Source organism: Geospiza fortis, unplaced genomic scaffold, assembly GCF_000277835.1.
Source record: "Geospiza fortis unplaced genomic scaffold, GeoFor_1.0 scaffold53, whole genome shotgun sequence".
NCBI lineage: Eukaryota > Metazoa > Chordata > Aves > Passeriformes > Thraupidae > Geospiza > Geospiza fortis.
The window spans coordinates 8,498,640-8,519,215 of record NW_005054305.1 but is presented as its reverse complement, the minus strand read 5'-3'; the positions used below and the strand labels follow the sequence as shown (position 1 = coordinate 8,519,215).

Below are 20,576 nucleotides of genomic sequence, written 5' to 3'. Positions count from 1 at the left end.
CATTCCTGCATCACCTTGCTTCCTCCTGTGCGTCTGGTCTTTGCTTCTAATCCTAATTGGTATTGCTATGAAGCGAATAACTCTGATAGCGAAAAGTGAATTATATGACTGCAGGGAAGAATATTTTCCTATTCAATGGTTTCTCACAGAGTCTGATTTGACAACAAACTTGAGTTGACTTCTCTCAGACAGCCTCAAGCATTGTTTATATGCAGATAATTCTGTGTGTGAACCCATTAGGCTTTTACGACAGTTATAATCAAATATGATTGGGAAACCTTCTGGCTTGCTTGGATCCATACTTACATTGTGCTTTGTGAGGTTGGAAATGTTACTTGCTATTGCTTGTAGCCAGTCAATACAGTCTTCAGCAGAGAGACACTGAATTATTCCACTGCAAACCCCATCCACAGCAATTACTTGGAATGCATTTTGCCTATAGACATATCATAACAGATCAGGTCAGAAAAAAATTTTATCTTTTCTAGCATATCATCTTAACAATACTTGTAAAAATGCTTTTCTTTCAACTACAATCAAGGTCAGCCAGTGAACACTGATAAAATGCTGGTTGTCCTGTTTTATAAATACCTGATGTATTAAAACAATCATGCTAAAAGGTCAACTCAGACAACGTTAAGCTTCCATAAGGCTATAAAAAAATTCCATAGACCAGCTCCACAGAATCTTGACCAGCAGGCTGTACAACCTCAGAAGCCGAACAAGTGATAGAGCTGATGCTTATCTAAGACTTAATACAGCAGGCTGCAGAGAAGGAAAGTGCATTAGAAACCATGGGCAATAATTTGGTAAATTCAGTGAATACCAGTATCTTTTTCTCAACACCTTTGTTTTATTTTTATAATACATTGTCTAAACACATTTGGATTACTGTCTGGAGCCCCCTTGTTGCCTGCTCAAGCTTATAGAATTTTGTTTCTCTTCTAAACTACCGATTGAAAACTTGAAGAAGTCAAAATTGATCAAGTAGGATTAATGATTTTTCCAATTGAATTTCTGAATATAGGATCATTACCAAAATACACTCCTACCTCTGCCTCTACCCCTAGCACCAATCTGGGCACATATACAAAATTCCATCATGCGTTATATACTGATTTTCCACTTCTAGACACTGAGCAATTATAGAACAAGAGAAAATTTTTCAGATGCTAAAGCAGTAACAGACCTAATTTCTTCAGTAAATCGCTTTATTTGCTAAAAGCTCTTGTAAGGCTCACAGATCTCTGTCTTCCAAACTGAAAAACCTCAATAAAAATCCATATCCCGGAGAAGGAGATTACTGAACATAGAGAGAATACCAAGTTCCACTGCTGACTTTCTGCTATAAGCCCAACTGCTAATGATCAATTCATAGTTAAGATTAAGTACATCATTCAGATTCTTTGAGAATGGCTCAAGCAAAGGGCCTGTTATCTCCAGGGTAAAACTGAGTGTCACTAATGACAGTTTCTGGCACCTGAAGACAGATATCAGTCTTGAAAAGCTGTTTATTCGGGGTCTTTTACCTCTTAAAATTTTATTCTAGTTGTATACAGTGTAAAGCTAATATCTGTCTTCACTCCATCCATGTTGAGAGACTGTTTCTACAGTCAGGAGAAGCAATAGAAGTTAACTAGAGCCATACCTTTGCTTTGAATGTTCTAGCATGAGAACCAGATTATGCAGGATAATGAGGCTTATATTAACATGATCTTTCAGGGTTCTTTGGTTTACTTAAATCCAGCAGTTCAGTTGTCTTTCCTAGGGGTAGTGATTTTTCTTTAAATTCACAAAAACACCAACCAAGACAGACTTCTTTCAGAGACTCATTTTCACAATAATTCTAGTAAATTTTTGAGGAAGATTTATTAAATGAACCTTCAGGTAGTGTTGCTAGCATTTATTTATTCTATCCTTTGTTTTAGATGGCTATAAATAGACATAGCAAATTTTTTCAGAATAAATTTCTAAACCTTTACATGAAGACCATAGCATGGGCTCAAAATTGTTGATGATCTCTTTTAAGAAAAATAACACTAGTTTCAGGATTTGCCCTGTTTCTACACAGCATGTCATAAATCAAAGCAGGGATCTAAAATATCTATTAATGAATAACATTAACACAAGTACAAAAACCCCATTATGTTTCAGATTCAATCCTCATGCACATATTTCCCTTGAACTACAAACACAGTGAATATAGTGCAGTTGGGGCATCAGATTGTTCCTACTGTTCCTAGGAATTTGATCTGTGCAAGTACAAAATCATTCATGCATAATGTTATTACCCAAGTATCAGCACCAAACTACTCAACCATCAATAGTATGATATATGGTCACCTAATAAAATATTTGTGAATGTGTCTTAGCAGTAGATAGCCTTAGATTTTTGTAATAGTATTTTCTTGAATAACTCTACCAGCCCAAGTCCACAATACCATGCAAACTTGAAAACATAATATAGTAGATAGATGTTTTGTACTAAATGGAACAAATAGTAGAATAATCACTTTATAATACACCAAAAATTGAGAATGGATAAACACCTATTCAACTACATGTTTCAGGTTCTGGGCCTTCTGGAACACAAAAGGTATATTTGAAATAATTAAGCTTTGCAAGATTAACCTGAACGTCTTCTAGATATCTGTATGAATACGCCCCAAAATTTATGTGTTTCAACCACTCCGCCGGAAAAGCTAGAACATGACTATGGGGTTTAATATGTATGTGAGAACAATATATTTCCACATCGAACTCTGAATTATAAAAAGTTATTAGGCTTTACATTAAACTGAAAACAGCCTTGTAAATAGTAACTATGGAAAATGTAATTCATTAGCTTTCATTTCATGTTGCTTCCTTATACTATTTTTAATATCCTTTCTTTTATGTTGATGTTTCTAGCAGTCTCTTAAAAAAGTATCTACCTTTCTCTCATAACAAATTCTGAGAGGGAGTAGCATTTAAAAATGTTTACAGTAATTTAAATTGTCATTTAAACTGTCTTGCTAGCAACATAAAATGTTGGTTCTATGCTTTAAGAAAAACCCTCTCTCATACGCATCCTGCATTTTTGTGTTTTTTAAAGACTTACTTCTTCATGTTAGACAGATTAGAAGGACACAAGGAAAAAATTATCAAAGTAGTTTTTCAAGGTTTGAGTACGAGTTCAGGTATTTTGTTTCATATTAATATACCTTTGTTTTCTAGAAGTTCAGATCTCAGGTATATCATTACTACCCAAGACACTTGCTTTGTTACATACAAGGTCTATAATATGAACTTTAAGCTTGTTTTTTATTGATGCAGAAGACTGAATTTTAAAACCCTAGATCTCTGAACAGCTGCTTATGTGCTAATTTTCCATATGAGTAGTTCTATTCAATATCCTATTTGAAGTATACAGTAGAATAGATCTCAGATATGGCCGCAATGGTTTTGAGTGCTTTATGCTTCACTGTTAAATATGGAGCTGAAGGCTGTCACAGAATTTAGTAAAACATCTCCTGCCTCTCTGATGACTTGATCCTGCTCCATTTCAGTCCAGCCAAGAAGCCTTTGTAGCCTTTGGTTTCCACCTTGCCTCCCTGGGCCAGCCACTGCTCCCCAACAGACCAAGGTTCATGCAGCCAAGCAAATATGACCCTGCTGATACTGGTCAAAAGCTGCAGGCTGGCCTTAGCTCCACAATGATCTAAAACAGCTACTGCCTAACCTGCATTAATTTCAGCTCTGTGAATAGGAAAAATGGCTGGCAGACCTAGGCAGTGTAATGCTAAGAAACAACAGCCCTAAGAACCAACTGAGGCAGTGGACAGCTTTTGTGCAACTTTCAGATGTTTACTGAGTACCAGTAAGAAACAGTAAAATTAACTCCACAAAAATCCCAAACAGATTGAAGAAGACTTTTCTTCCCCCAGTTTCTGGGAGTTTCATAAATCCAGTCCTAGGGGGGTCATTAGAAGAAGAAATTATGGAGTAACCTGCTCTGTACTTGTACACAGCTTTCCTACAGATAATGTCTTTACATACTAGAGCTCACAGAAGTATTTCAGCATGAGAACTTCATTCTTATATATACAGATGATAAATGAATCCATACAATAGCTAGATGCTTAAACTGCTTAACAAATATGATCTTATATACTTGCCTTGTTGGACTTTGTAGCTACTTTGTATTTCATTGCTGTACAAACACTAATCATTACAGAATATTTTTGTCGTCCCTCCTAATTTCTTCTGATTTATTAGGATAATATTAAATCAAACAATGCCAAGTTCCAGGTCTGTATGAGAGCTCCACAGCAGCTCTCATAGTGTTGTGCTTTGTATTGGTAGGTAGAACGATATTGACTGCACAGCATTGTTTTGGCTACCCATAAGCAGTATTGGCACAGCATCAGAGCTGTTGTTCCAACATTCCCTCCTCACCAACAGTCTGGGGAAACAAAATAAAAAATAGCCAGGACAGCTGACCCAAACTGATCAAAGGGATACTCTATACCATATGACATCTGCTCAGCAATGAAAGCTAGGAGAAAGGAAGGGCAGGAGGGGCATTAATTAGTTATGACACTTGTGTTCCAGAGCAATTACTACATGTACCAAAGCCCTACTTCCCAGGAAGTGACTGAACATCACCTGCTGAGAGGAAGTAGAGAACAAATATTTTAGGTTTTTTCTTCCATGTGTGGCTTCTACTTTTGCTTTATTAAACTGCCTTTATCCTGACTCACCAGAATATTTCAACCTTATTTTCCTCCCCTCCATCCTGTTGAGGAAAGGAGTGATAGAGAAGCTTGGTTGATACTTGGCCTCCAGCCACGGTCAACCCATCACAATGATGCAATAAAGTTAAACCTGACTATGAGCTTTGGACAGCTATCCCAGTGATTGTGACAAATTTGCAATGAAATTAAATGTTAATACATGCGAAGTAAAATATGGGAAAAAATAACCTTAGCTATATGGAAACAGAACAAAAAAACCCCATCAACTCCTTACTGTAGCTATAAACATAAAGCAAAGTACAAAAACTGGGAGATGCTTATCAGTTCAGGCTCTTGCTCGTGGTCCTCACCTGAGTATGGTTGCAGCTACTCCTGTGCTTGGACATGCATCCCACTGATCTGGACCTTTAGGCTGACTTCCCAGCCTAAACTGAGCCCCACCTGACCATGATGGACTCCTCTAAAGACTGTTCCTAAGCCTCCTCTGTTCCTCCATGAGAAGTGGGGTAGGATTGTTGTCTGCATGGACAATGCCTTGTCCAGCCTCACTGCAACCCTCTCTCTTGGCTTATCTTCCTCATGGGGCAGTCAGCCCTTGCTGATCTCAAACAAGATTATTTCACTCAATGTAGGTATCAGATTATGTATTTTACACAAACAGAAGGAAATACATTTTAAAAATATAATCACATTGCAGAGCTTAATGCCATGATGTATTGCAAAAATCAAAGATATAAAACCAAGCCATTTAGAAGCTTTTGATGACAGGAGCATTAGCAGCTATTAAATATGATGATGTATGTTTCATCTCAAACTGCAAAAGGTGCTGAGCACTAGGTGCAAGTAGAAAGATCACCCATCATCTTCTCCCCATCATACCAGGTCCCAGTTGATGTCAGAGGAGAACACGAGCCAAGGTGGATCTAGAAAGACCTTAATGAAAGCTCCTATATTTCATGTATCTGTCAGCTGCCATGGAACTAATAACGCAATTTCTCCGACAGGGCAACTCCCTAGGGCACGCATCTGTCAACTAAGAAGTCAAGTTTCAGCCTTCAGAACTTCTTTACCTGCACAAATCTGATCCTGGAAGGTACTGGGAAAAACGTGAATGAAGAAGTGGAATCAATCGAAGATCACACCACCTCTTCTCCCATCTAAGTCCTGGGGATGCTGGCCATGAGGAACATGATAACGTATCCTGAAAAACATTAAAAGGTTCTTCTCAGTTTTGAACTTCATTGTAAGTACTCAGCAGATTTAGAAAGAATGAGATAGACTTCAAAGACTTATATTTAATTTGGCAGTATTCCATTTTTTCCTAAATCACTTGTCATTAGTTTTAGTGAGCACTGGAAAGATTCTGAATAGGACCTCTAAATTATTCACAATACAACCATAATTCAGTAGTTTCCTGTGGCTCAGTACACATTTACATACATATCTTTTCTAATGATATCACCTCAAAACATGGTAATTGGGAATGGAATTTAACATGTGATGAAAATTGTCAAAATTGTCAAAATTTCAGGCTGAAGTGATGAATATTTTAATTTTACCTACTTACAGAAGACAGTGCCTATATGAAAACTGAACTTTATCATGGTTATGATCACATCTACAAAGAATGAGTATTTAAATATCTTGAGCCTAATTTGACCAGCATTTTTAAAGAACATAGATTTGCATGAGAACTGCTTATAAAAAGTTAAATTATCAACATCTGTTTCTAAAAATACAACACCTCTTAAAATGCTTTATAAAATAGTGCTAATAATGATGTTATTTTTCTGAGAGAGCAGGATTCTTCAAAGTGCCTTCTCACAGCAACAAAGGATGAGGAAAAGGCTCAGGTATTTAATGCCTCCTTTACCATAATCTTTAATAGTAAGACTAGTTATTTGCCTGGTAGCAAGCATTTGAGCTGGGAGACAGGGATAGGGAGCAGACTGAAGCCACCATAATCCAAGGGGAAATGGCCAGTGATCTGCTGCAGCATTTAGGCACACTCAGGTCTATGTGGCCAGGTGGGATCCACTGAAGGATAGCGAGGGAGATGGCACAAGAGCTCAGTGAGTCACCTTCCATCACTTACCAGCAGCAGCCCTGGCTAACCAGAGAGGTCTCAGTTGACAGAAAGTTGGCAAATATGATGCCATCTACAAGACAGGCTAGAAAGAGGATCTGGGGAACTACAGCCTGTCAGATGGACCTGGGGCAGGTTATGCAGCAGATCATCCTGAGTGCCATCCCACACCATGAACAGGACAACCAGGGAATCAGGCCAAGCCAGCACAGGTTCATGTGAGGCAAATCCTGCCTAACCAGCCTGATCTCCATTTATGACCAGGTGACCAATCTAGTGGATTAGGGAAAGGCTGTAGATGTTGTCAACCCAGACTTTAGTAAAGCCTTTGGCACAGCATTCTCCTGGAGAAACTGGCTGCTCATGGCTTCAATGGGTGCATAGTTCACCGCGTAAAAACATGGCTGGATGGTGAGGCCCAGAGAGTGGTGGTGAGTGGAGATACATCCAGTTGGTGGACAGTCATGACTGGCGTTGTCTAGGGCTCAGAGCTGGGGCCAGCACTGTTTAATATTTAATATTGATGAAGAGGGGGATCTAGAAGAGGGGATGAAGTGCACTGTAAGTTCACAGCTGACATCAAGCTGGATAGGAGTGCTGATCTGCTGGAGGGTAGGAAGGCTCTGCAGGGAGATCTGGACAGACTGAATCAATGGACTGAGGTCAATTGTATGAGATTCACAAGACAAAATTCCAGGTCCTGCACTTTCATCATAACAACCCCAGGCAGCACTACAGGCTGGAGGCAGAGTGACTAGAAACCTGAACAATGAGAAAGGACCTGGGGGTGCTGGTTAACAGCAGCTGAACATGAGCCAGTGTGTGTGCCCAGGTGGCCAAGAAGACCATCAGCATCCTGGCCTGATCAGAAATAGTGGGGCCAGCAGGACTAGGGCAGTGATTGCCCCCCTGTATTTGGCACTGATGAGGCACACCTTGAGGGCTATGTTCACTCCTGTGCCCCTCACTCCAACAAGGACATTGAGGTGATGCAGTGTGTCCAGAAAAGGGCAATATGGCTGGAAAAGGGTCTGGAGCACAAGTCCTGTGAGGAGGAGCTGTGAGAGCTGAGGTTGTTTAGCCTGGAGAAAGGAAGGCTCAGGGAGACCTTATCACTCTCCACAACCACCTGAAATGAGGCCGTAGCCAGTTGGGGGTTGGCCGCTTCTCCCAAGTACCGAGTGACAGTATATCAACATATCAGTAAAATTAAACCTCCTGATTTACATTCTTTTTAATCTCAAATTTCTTTTTTTTTTTACTAGTATCTTCTATAATATAAATATTACCAAAATTAAGTACATTTTATATTTTCCTAGAGAGTGCATTCTGTGTAAGATCTATGGAATTATAAAGCTTTACCAATTTGTACTTTGCTTTTGCATATATGTTCATATATCTTTTATGTATATGAAACAAAATATCACAATAAATATCATGTTAGCTGAGCACCAAGCTTTTCATAGGTAGTTCACTTATTTAAAACACTAAATTTCTGGTGAGAAATTCCACAGATTCAATAAAAATAAATAAATTATTGGCTATGAAGACTAAGCTAGGATGTTGTTTTGAACATCTTGAATTTTTAATGTTTTCTCTCTGGTTCTGGGAACCTTTTTTCACCTGTGATTAAACTTAGGGAAAAGATGAAATGCAGTAAAAGTTCAGGTACAAACTGTGGGCCTAGGTATGGCTACAACAAAAATGTTAACCCTACCTTTAAACTCTGTAAACTGTTGACAAAAGACCAAAGTCTTGTCTACTCCAAGTTCTGAGTCAAAAGCCTCCTTCAAGTGAATTAAAAAGACTATAAATTAAGAAATACGACTGTGGGTGTACGCCACAGAATCGTGGAATGTCTGAGTTGGACGGGACCCACAAAGATCATCAAGTCCAACTCTTGTCCCTGTACAAGACATCCCCAACAATCTCACAATGTTTCTGAGAGTTTTTTCAAACTCTTGCCCTCTGTGAGGGTGATGCTGTAACCACATCCCTGGGGAGCCTGTTCCAGCGTTCCATCCTCTAAGCAAAGGACCTTTTTCTAATATCAACCTAAGCCTCTCAGACACACCATTCCCTTGGGGCCTATCACTGGTCACACAGAAGAAGAGATCAGTGTCTGCCTCTCTTCTTCCCCTCACAAGGAAGTTGTAACTGCAATGAGGTCTCCCCTCAGCCTCCTCTTCTTGAGGCTGAACAGACCAAGCAACCTCTTCTCATGCAGCTTCTCCTCCAGATCCTTCACTATCTTTGTTGACCTCCTTTGGAGTGCTCTAACAGCTTTGTACCTGTTTTATACTATGGCGCCCAACACTGCTCCCAGCACTCGAGGTGAAGCAGTCCCAGAGCAGAGCAGAACAATACCCTCCTTTGCCTGGGGTGGCAATGCTGTGCTTGATACAACCCAGGATAGGGTTGGCCCTCCTGGCTGCCAGGGTACTGCTGACTCATGTTCACTTTGCCATTGACCTGAACCCCCAGGTCCCTTTCTGTGACACTGCTTACCAGCTTCTCATTTCCCAGCCTGTCTGTACATCCAGAGGCTGCCCCTCCCAGAGGCAGAATCCAGCTCTTTCCTTTGTTAAAATTCATAAGTTTGGTGGCTGCTCAGCCCTCAGATTTGTTAAGGTCTCTCTGTAAAGCCTATTTGATTTTGAGGGAATCAAAAGTTCCTCCAAATTTTCTTGTATCATCTTCAAACTCACTTAGTATTCCATTGAATCCTGAACCCAAGTCACTGATCAAAATTTTGATGAGCAGTGGCCCTAAGATACAGCAGAACCCCACTAGTGACCAGTCACCTAAATTCACTCTGTTTACTATGACTCTTTGTGTCCAACCATGAGCCAGGTGCTCACTGATCATGCGCATCCAGCTGTCATAATTCCTCCTAGAAAATATTCTGACAAAAATGAAGAGCTGTGGCGTAAGAGTTGTACATAACTTAGGAATTCATACAGAGGTTTGGTTTTATGAAGAACTCTGTTCCCCTGACAAGGGGACATGTCAGAACCACATCTTGGTCTTCACTTCAAAATTTAATTTAGGGTGAATTATAGGCTCATGATACCAGATTGTATTATTTAAACTGAAAGAAAAACACTTGGTTTCAGTAAATTATTGTCAGTTCAAACAGAAACTACAGCTCATCTAGATCTGTTTTGACATCTGCAAAAAAAGAATTCACAAATGAAAACATGTTTTTTATCATAAAAGCAAAATTAGAATTGTAGCATCTAGTTGAATAAATCAGTTTAGGATCTACTGCCATAGCCTTTTTACATACAGACATACATACCTATATAGATTCCTTAGACAAGTTTGCTTTTGTTGTTGCTGCACCAGTAACGTGTATTTTTATTGTTATTTGATATCAATTTTATTGATATCTATTTATGAATTCCACTTCCTAAAATGTTCATAATTCTCAAGGGTTTTCCAGATTATAATTCTGTTTAAATCTGTGGCAGTGATATTTAAATCTGTGGGCTGCTATTTAAAACCTTTACTAGAAAACATGAAAGTACAATAAAACAAGATGGAAACTAAATGGTTGCTCAGTATGGCTTACATTTCTGTTTTTTAAATATTTTTTTAAATTGTGTCCTATACTGGTTTATTTTTCTATTTTCATCTATCACAAAACCAAATACTGAGCAAAAAACCTTTAGATCTACATAAAATAAAGGAAAATTTGCATTTTCTGGCTAAGAAAAATTTTTAAAGGCCCTTGTTGCACTTCAAAGGTGTCTTTTATTAAATATCTGATCAGACATCTGTAGCATTTTATCCCAGAGACACTCTGCTCCACAATGTTATCCCACTTCAGGTAAGATTTCAAGTACACATTACCAGAAGTAGAACACTCTCACCTTAAAAATAGGCAAAAACATGCACCTAATAATCTTTTGAGAAAAGCTTTAGATAATGCATGCAACATAAGTAATGGAAAATATTCTCAAAAACTTTTCTCCCTTTTTTATAAATAGATATATTTTCATTTTAAGAATTTTAATTCCTATGCAGAGAAAAAAATGTAGAAGGAAAAACTTTTGCAGAATATCTGCTGCCCAAGTAAACAGTAATCACATGCATCAAGGCACAATCTCAGCTGTGATAATTTGCCACATTTAATTCCCTGCCATAATTTCTGGCTACTCTTTTTTCCCACTACAGAACTGTCTGTCTCCAGAGTTAGCTAGAGCTCCTCCGTGTTGATGTCCTTTATTAGTACTTCCACACAGCTATTATACTATAACTAATCTTCTGTGCAATTCCATCAAGGAGATTCAAGTTCTTACCGTGTTGTTGGGGTGGTAGTTGAGATGCAAACCACTGTCACAAAGGGGAGAGGATGTGCCACTGCTTTGGTCACTGGGGGCACCTAATACAAATACAAATTCACAAGAAAATTCTTCGTTAATCTATAATTAAAATTTGTATATGTATATATGCATTCTCCCCAAACCCAAAAAACTTCTATGATATATAACACTGATTTACTTTCTCCATTCAGCCAGTATCTGTTTTCTGGCTTGAGTGGATTGTCTTTGTAAGCTAAATGGAGGCTCAAGAAAACCTTTCCCAATGCTTTGATTAAAAAAAAAGTTAATGTCTGCTTGGTAAGAAAAAAAATCCCACAATGTTTATTTCAAATTTGACAATAAAAGGGAAGTGTGAACCTTTTCTGTCAGTTTTTACTGGAAGGAATTTGTCAGATAACCCTTTTGTTACTCTCAGTGGAGTTTACAGTTCTAAATGTTCTTATAATGGTTTAGGAAATTACAGTGCTACTCCTCAAAAGTGACAAGATAGGACCCATGCAAATGTACATTCCTGTGCATCACTCAGGGTACTCTGTGGTACCACAGCCTTTTATAAAAGGGAGAAAGTACTGGGATATATTTTTATTTAAGAATACAGTGTTCTGATTTTTTTTCTTGTTTCATATAAAATTAATACATAGGCAAAATAAAAAGACAATGTTCCATCAAATGTTTGTATAAAATGCTATTTCATTATTTAGATTATTTAATTCCTACAAACTTAAAATTAAAGGCTAAAAGTATTGAAATCAAGTATTTATTGTTTTGTTGCTTTAAACTTGAGCGATTTAATTTACTCTCTTAGGGAGCAAAAAGCAGAAGGAAAGCAGAGGTGGCAAAAGGCACAGGCTGATACATAAATATGGTTAGATATGCTGCAATTGTCTATCATTATGCATCCACACTTACAATTTAATATAATTAAAGGATGACAGCTGTCTCTATATGGCTCTCATGGGGCTAGTTCACTAAAACTCAGTTTGGACTAAAACAAAACACTTATCATTCCAGAGTAATTTATTCTTAGGTAGACAGACATCTCCACCAAAGTCTCTGAATTTTAAACAGCAAAGTCCTCTAAATATATACACGCAATCTCATTTTCACATTTACAAGAAAAAACTCCCTGGGACTAAAATACTAGCTGATGCTGCCCGAAAAATTGATTTTAAATACTCTGCACCAGGACGTGAGCTATTGCAAACTAATGTAATTCTACTGTTTCACCTGCAACTTTACTGATTCACACCAGCCAAATGCCTAGTTATCTGGTTTTTCTACCATAGATAGCAATTTTTCTCTTGAGATCAGTCTTAACACAAGCCCTGGCAATAGGATCAACTCATATTTGGACACCAATGCTGATTGTAAAAGCTGCTGTCAATCACCCTCAATGAACAGTAGTTTCAGAAGCTGCAAGTGTTCATGGGTACTGAATTGAGGGTTCATTGGTCATGTAATAAAGGCTTACATGCACAATCTTCATTCAGTGGCAGTTTGAGAAAAGCAGGTGCTCTTTTCAGAAAGGACACAGTTAGGGTCACTTCTTCCCCTGCATTGCGAAGAACCTGTACCTGGAAAAGAAATAAAGGCAGACACCTTGAAATAAACTTATTATCAAAATGCATTAGCAAATGTAAGCAACACCACAAAACTTTCCCATATCAGAATGTAACTGCTTAGCAGTTTATTGCAATTATATTTGTTTGAGAAGAAAGCAAGACGTGAAGCTTGCTATGCACTTGTCTATTGTGTTTCTAGCCACACATACAGTTAATGGGGTGAGAGGGGCATTACCCTTCTGTATTAATACTGCCTTTGACCTGTGCAGACTTTCTCCTTGAAAATATTCAGCTATGTAACTTCCTCTTTCAGGTCTGGAATCATCCCCCCTAGCATGTATTTATTTTAAAAAATAAATACATACTTTTCTCTTTGCATATATATTTTCTCTTGTCTTATAAATCCTGAAGCAAAACAACAGCAGTAGTTTCCACAGCTGTACCATAATCCTATGAGCAAGTCTTTCCAACACTCAGAGTTAAATTTAGCTGAGGCGCTCCGGCATGGATGAGAGACCTAATCTTCATCACAGACACAGAGGAAAAGAACCTATTTTAAGCCTTAAATCTTAGATAAGCACAAGCTTAGGTTTCGCCAAAGGGCAGCTTGCATTTTGGGCATAGAATGTGCAAAGAACCTATCCAGTTGGGAATACTTTTAGCCTTCTTGTACTCTCCCAGTAGTTACCCTTTCGGCTTCTGTTCATCTTTATCTTTTGTGGGGTACAGCTGTAGACACCCCAAACATACAGCAGAGTGAGGGAGTCCAGGCACCTCCCAAGAGTAGCAGTAAGGACACAAAAGCAACTAAGCCAAATGCTGTATTAAATGGCTGAGGAGGAACATCTGAATTGGTTTATGAGAGCCAAGAACAACCAGATCTGCTTCAGAGAACAACCATTTCCTGTTCTGGCTCTGTAACTTCAAAATTCTTCAAGGGCTGATTTAATTTGGGTGTACAATGACAGAATGTCATGTCTCTCTGAGTGACTGTGTTCATACTGTGAAGAGCCAGATCACAGGCAGCTGAGAGCTGCTGTGAGAGCTGCTCCACAGTGAGACATTAGGCAGTCATTTTAAACTAGAACATATCTCCTCCCTTTCTCCTGCGTAGCTGGATAACACATAGGCAACTCTTCTGTCATGCTGCTGCTTGTGAGAAAGCCTTGTAAATAATTCATGAAGCACTGTTATTCTTTAATTATGCTTGTCAATAACCTACTCAACAGAGTTATTTACATGCATGTGTATAACTATACATTGGGATGCTTTTGCATGCAATCACTGCATTATGCTGTAAACTTAAAGTAATTCTTCAGGAAAAAATGTCAACTTTGCCTTCAAACACAATATTGCCTACTCCAGGCTGGTTGCCACAGAGGACTGAAATATGATGACAGAATATTTGATTCAGTAACTGAAATTCTAGGGTCTTTATTGTTTAAAATAGCACAATGGTAGCCAATGCACATTTTGCAGTTCAGTATGTATTTATAAGTATGCGTGCAAATAAACACAGAAACATCACAACAGATTTAATGACTTATAGTGCATTCAAAAACTTCATCTGTAACACAGAATCATGGAATCACTTAGGCTGAAACATGAGTCTCTTTGATGAGCTGTTCCCAGTTCTGATGCATTTTCTATCTTAAAATTTGTAAGCAGCAATTATTTCTTAGAAAGATGACTTTTAATGTGCAGAAAAGTAGACCAAGACTCTGAAGTCCTGAATTCAACAAGAGATACCATCCTATATCCTCAGCCTCCATAGAAAATTCATTCTTTTCCTCTCTTATGTAGCAGTCACACAGTTTAGCTTATAGGTATGTACTCTGTATTGTTTCAACAGATGTGGACAGACAAAGTGCAGGAAAATACAGCTACTCTCTCTGCTGTTAAAAAAAGGTATTTCTTTTTACTCAGGAACAGAGAATAAAAAAGTGAAGAAGTTATAGCATTACTAACTTTAATATATAAAGTCACCTTTTAAGATAAGTGGATATCATCTCTGAAAGAAGCTGAGACAATAACAGCCCTAAATTGTTCTTCCAAGAGTCTACATGATTTCCCTTGATAATATATTGCTTTATAAAGCCTGTAAGAGGCCATAAGTAGCCTACTGTGACTTTTTTCTCTTACCTCTCTCTCCCTCAAACCTCCTCATCTCATAGGATGAAAACTTTAAGCTGGAACACATTTCAGTTGAAATCAGCAATACTTATTCAGTGAAATATATTTTGGAGTGTATGAAGCATATAATCCAGAAAGTAACTAAATTTTGACATGCCGAATAAAGACTAAAGAGAGATAAAAGATTAAAAGAGAAAACTACTAGGTAATAGTTCAACAAAGAGCAGATGAGTTATCTATTCCATTTTCTTACTTTCTAGTCATTAACAATACCATTCTGGGAAATAAGGTTAGGTGAAGAAAATGAGCATTTAATTACTTTATTGTCTTTTTCTAACTTTCAGTTGAAAGCTTTACTGTTATTTTACATTCTTTGTCTTTAATTTACATATGAAATGAAAAATCAAATTACTAAAGATAATGCTAGCCACAAATAACAGTCTGTATCAGTACTGAATTTAAATTAGGGCCTCATTCCCACTGTGTATAAATGGTCAACAAAATTCAATATTACTGAAATACAGCTATATAAGAGATTTTCAGTTCATTACTGCTAATAAAGAAGCCATCTCTAAATTTGCATAAAATAAAAATATTTTAAACATTTTGCCATCCTGGTTGATGGCAAGTGGAATATGAGTCAACAGTGCCCTGGCAGCCAGGAGGGCCAACCACGTCTCCTGGGCAAAACATCTCCAGCTGGACAAGGGAGGGGATTGTCCTGCTCTGCTCTGCTCTGCACTGGGGCAGCCTCACCTTGAGAGCTGGGAGCAGTGTAGGGTATCACAATATAAAAAAGACATCAAGCTATTAGAGAGTGTCTAAATGGGAGCTATGAGGATGGTGAAGGGTCTGGAGGTAAAACCTTATGAGGTCGCTTGGTATGTTCTGCCTGAAAGTGAGGAGACTGACGGGAGAACTCACTGTGGTCTACAACACCCTCAGGACAGGAAGAGGAGGAGCAGGTACTGATCTCTTCGTTCCCAGGACCAGTGACAGGACTTGAGGAAACAGCATGAAACTGAGTCAGGGGAGGTTTAGTTTGGCTACCACTAAAAGGTTTTGTGTCCAGACAGTGGTTGGACACTGGAACAGCTTCTCCAGGGAAATGGTCACAGCACCAAGCCTGACAGAGTTCAAGAAGTGTTTGGACAATACCCTGAGGCACGTGGTGTGATTCTTGGGGTGTCTCGCACAGGAGTTGATGTTCTTGGTGGGTCCCTTCCAGCTCAGGATATTCTATGATCCTATGATGTTCCCTAGTATATAAAAAGATGTAACTGGACCCAAACTGTACAAAATTAACAAGAAACTTATTTTTGATGGAATACTAATTTTGATTAAATATAAAAACATGTTTTCAAAAATTTCATCAACAATGCAGCAACCCCCTGAGATGATTTTTATCATATATGAAGAGTTTGGCAAAGGTGAGAAAAATTCCCAGTGCTAAATCCAGGGAATATTTGTATGACAAAACTTTAACTCAGCAGTAGACCAAACATTTCCAATTTCCCACTACGTTATATATTCCCATTTTAGGCCATGGAGAAACTCCTTTCAGAAGAGATTTGGCAATTTCTAAAGCAATGTGTTCTAAATTGCAGAAAATGCATGACCAGACACCATTAAAAAGATTTGCTCATTGTTTGTATCACTGAAAGGCAATGATCTGTTTTATTTTCAGAGGCTATATAGACTATTCAAGATAGTCTATTCAAGACTAGTCAAGATAGATTTTTTGGTTAATATTTTTGAGATATTCTATGAAGCCTTAGATTTTAGGCATATGAATTTACCTAACTATGTCAAGTTTTAATTTTTCTGGTTAAAAGTGAATAATAGTAACACTTAATATGTTGATATAGAAGTTTCATGGACTAAATGATGAAAAGATATTTAGTACCGCTGTTAGTAGTTTATTTACCTTTATGTTTTTATTTCAGCTAGTGAATAATACCAGCTATTCATTTGTTGGTGCACAGCATCTAACAAAATCATCCCTGTAACAGGAAAAAGCCATGACACAGAAAAATCTTAACATCTCCTCATCAACATTATGGCTACATATATCAAATTTCTGCTGCTGTTTTAAAAATCATATTATATCTTTTTAATTCAGAATGAGTACATGTGGAAAGAACTATACAAAGAGAAGCATTAAATATTGTCAATAAACTTTGTTATAAAAAGTATAACCTTACTAACAGTGGGACCAAGAATTAATTTACTTCTATAACAAATAGCCCCATATAAAGTTAGGATGTTCATGAATGAAATGATATAGGTAAAAAACCCAGTTGTGCATGTCTGAGCCAGTAGCTGTGTGAAATAGTGACAAGAGAGTCAGAGTTTCTGGAGCGACAGTGACTATAGTTTTATGCAATTACTGTAATGACTGTAAGGGGGCTATTTGAATGAGTAAATTTTATGGTGATGTGTGATATTGCTGAAGAAAATATCTACATAGTAACAACACTAATCCAAATTTTTAATAATGTCTACAATGATACTGCCTTTTAAAACCCTTTTAAATTCCCAGTTCAAGAAAACATTAGACCATATGCTGAAGTCTCTCTCAATATATTCAGGAAAGCAATGAAGGGTGAAGTCCGTTCTGTAAGTATTCTTTCCTGAATAAGACTGTAAATCCCCTCTCAAATTACCAGTGAAATTTACCCACCAATAAGCTGGTAAGGATTTAAAACAGAACACTTATTTAGATCCCAAGATCTATATTCTCTTGAATTGAAGCAAATTTCACTCTTCAGTTTTTGAAGAAAAATTCAATTTTTTGGTGAATACCTTGAACTATACAGATTGGGAAAACAGAAAAAAAAAAAAAAAGAAAAGGTAGAAGGCACCTTTCTAGCCACTCTACAGTTACACAATACCCAAGCATCACGTCCATCAGCAGATAACAAAACACACATTTTAACACAATCACACAGAGGTCAAAACCTACAAGGCTTTATGCACACAACTGTCTTGAATTTGTCTTTATTTTAAAAATCTACTGCTTTATTTAGTAAATGCACCATGTAGTTAATACAGAATTATTAGGAACACATCAATGCATAGTGAGTTTTTAATTCCTATGACCTAATATTTATCACAGTATTTGCCAATAATTGAAGTTAATAAAGAAATATATTATCAAGAGATATCAAAATCAAAAGCTTCTTCCCTTCAAAAAATTTCTCTTTCCAATATACAGAGCAAACTGTGTATGGTGTACATGGCTGTATATAGAACACAATTTTATGACAGAAGTTCCTATTCGGGCTGCACAACTAAAAGCATACTTCAGGCTATAGTTTGACACTATCACAATTGTACATTTTAAAGTTTTTGCTGTCTGGCTCCAAACACCATGTTAGATATTTAGACACAAACCCAAAGGGCTGCACACTAGAACTGGGGGCTATCTCAAACAAGGGGACAGGAACTGCAGGGCAGAGTGGTGCACTTCCCAAGAACACAGGAAGACATGCCCTTCTATTCTGAGCTCTCTTCTGCTTGTATCCTGCTGCTAGCACAGTTTTGAAAAAGTGTAGGGGGATGCAGTAACATAGGAATTTACAGCAAAGACACCCTCCAGTGCCCACCACTAAAGAGTTATACTGAAAAGTGCAGATAGAGGTTTATGGACCTGCAAGATGACGAAGCAATGGAATTGAAGCAGGGCTTGCTTATTGAATGCTCCAGCTACTAAGGCACTACACAAAACATCATTTCAGAGTAACATACACAGAGATTCAGGGTTTGATGCTTTTTGACAAGTCCCATCAGGCTGGCCACTTAGAAGGAAAATTACTCTTGATCCCAGGTGACAGCACACGTTTTAGCTAGACCATTAGGTGGTTTCTCAGATGTACAGTATCATACCAGTCATCTTATAGATATATTCAGGCTTCCTTCATTGATCCTTGCTCTACCTACTTTCACAGGCTCATGGGCTTTAGACACAGAAGTACCAGAACATGCAACCTTGACACTGTATTAGTAGAAAACGAAATGATTCTCCTTTAAAAATAGATTTCACCATCTTTCAAGACTACATGCCAAGTAGGCCGCTTATATTAGCTAACACTGAGAGACCTGTACAGAATTTCCTTCACAGGAATGACTAAAATAATCAGATGCAAGCAATATGAATAAGTGTACTGAGGAAGTAGGAGAAAGAGATTAATTTAATAAAAATTTACAGAAAACATAATAAACCTACAAAATAAAAGACATCCACCAGGCTATAGAAGACCAAATATAGACCACACAGAGGACATAGAATCCTGACAGTTTATTTTTTCTAATTAAAACGAATAATAGTAACACTTAATATGTTGATATAGAAGTTGTATGGATTAAATGATGAAAAGATATTTAGTACTGTTGTTGCTAGTTTATTTAGCTTTATTCAGTGCACAAAAAGAATATGATTTCAAACGTTTACATCTAACACTTGTGGAATGCAGCACTTCCAAGTTTGTCTAAAAGATCTGACTGCAGCTTTCTGGAACTCTTTAACCTTTCTTATGTTCCACCATCAACACGAAAATGTTTATTGCTTTTTCAGTCAGAATAGTAGCATGCTGCAACTAATTATTGCTTAGCTGCATGTTTATATAGTAGTGCCTAAGCCAAAGGTATCAATGCAAAAAAAAAATAAGTCTGCAGCATTTTCCTGTTTTTCTTCCCTTAATCTTAGAATCAATAATATCACTCATAAAAATACTGCTATTAAACGCGTAATTTGCATTCTTAAGTCATATACCCTAATTTTGAATTCTGTTTCTTTAAAAGCTGCACGTACTGGTCATCATAGTTCATAGTAAATAATTAGAAGGCCATTACTCCAACCCACAAACTACGAAATGCAAGGAATTAAAAAATGCTATGTATTCCAAAACTGAGAACATACCCTGGAGGCCATGACTCATAGGTCATATGGGACATCACGGGTCCTTGAACTGAAATATTTCATACCATATTCTGAAACACGAAAATTAACAACTCCTTAAATAGATCCCAACTGTAATACACTATTTATCATGATCTGCCAGTATATTCTTTGAATCATCCCAACTGGCGGTTGATTCTAATGCAAATGTTCATTTCAGTATCAAACAATGGGTCCTGTTAATGATTCTCAACCTATGGACTACTACATGTGTGGGACTGTGGCCCATTGAAGAGATACACAAAGATGCATTTAATAGCCATTCAGCTCTGCATGATAGGCAGCTATTCAGGACAAGAAAATACCTATGCAAACACCAAAAAAAATCCCCAAAGAACTAGAAGACTTCAAGCCAAACTCTTTCCAAGGTTTATGAGCTTTTTTGGTGTATCTATTTGTAGTGAGTACATGCCAGAGTTCAGAACTGCCTATCTTTGTTTTCACATTATCTACTCCATGAATGGCTCTACTTCTCCAGGATTATTCAACCACAGTAAATTAACTTTGTAGTTACACAGGAACTAGTTACAGAGTTCTCCACTTTGAATACTCACAGATGTTCCACTTGTTAAATGTGATTATGTATTCGGCTGCTGGGCACTTTCTCTCTGTCGAAGCTAATTCACGAACACATATTTTCAAATTAGATATGTAATGGCTTCCAAAGCAACTGGCCAAGAGGAACAAGATAAATCTCTTAAAAACACTGAAAATGACAGAAATGCCAATGGAATTTTTCCCAGTGTGCTTGAAATTAAACAGCAAGTAATT

The 20,576-nt window shown here is 37.6% G+C and overlaps 1 protein-coding gene across 1 annotated transcript in view; it reads right to left on the bottom strand.

Moving 5' to 3' along the window:
• SNTG1 (syntrophin gamma 1) overlaps positions 1-20,576 on the bottom strand; it is a 316,256-nt gene that overhangs the window by 93,926 nt on the left and 201,754 nt on the right. Inside the window, exons 8-11 of the mRNA XM_031066535.1 lie at positions 12,622-12,724; positions 11,127-11,209; positions 5,807-5,937; positions 307-436 (exon numbers count right to left, since the gene is read on the bottom strand). Coding sequence (XP_030922395.1) covers positions 307-436; positions 5,807-5,937; positions 11,127-11,209; positions 12,622-12,724 — 447 coding nt within the window. The remainder of the gene's footprint in view (positions 1-306; positions 437-5,806; positions 5,938-11,126; positions 11,210-12,621; positions 12,725-20,576) is intronic.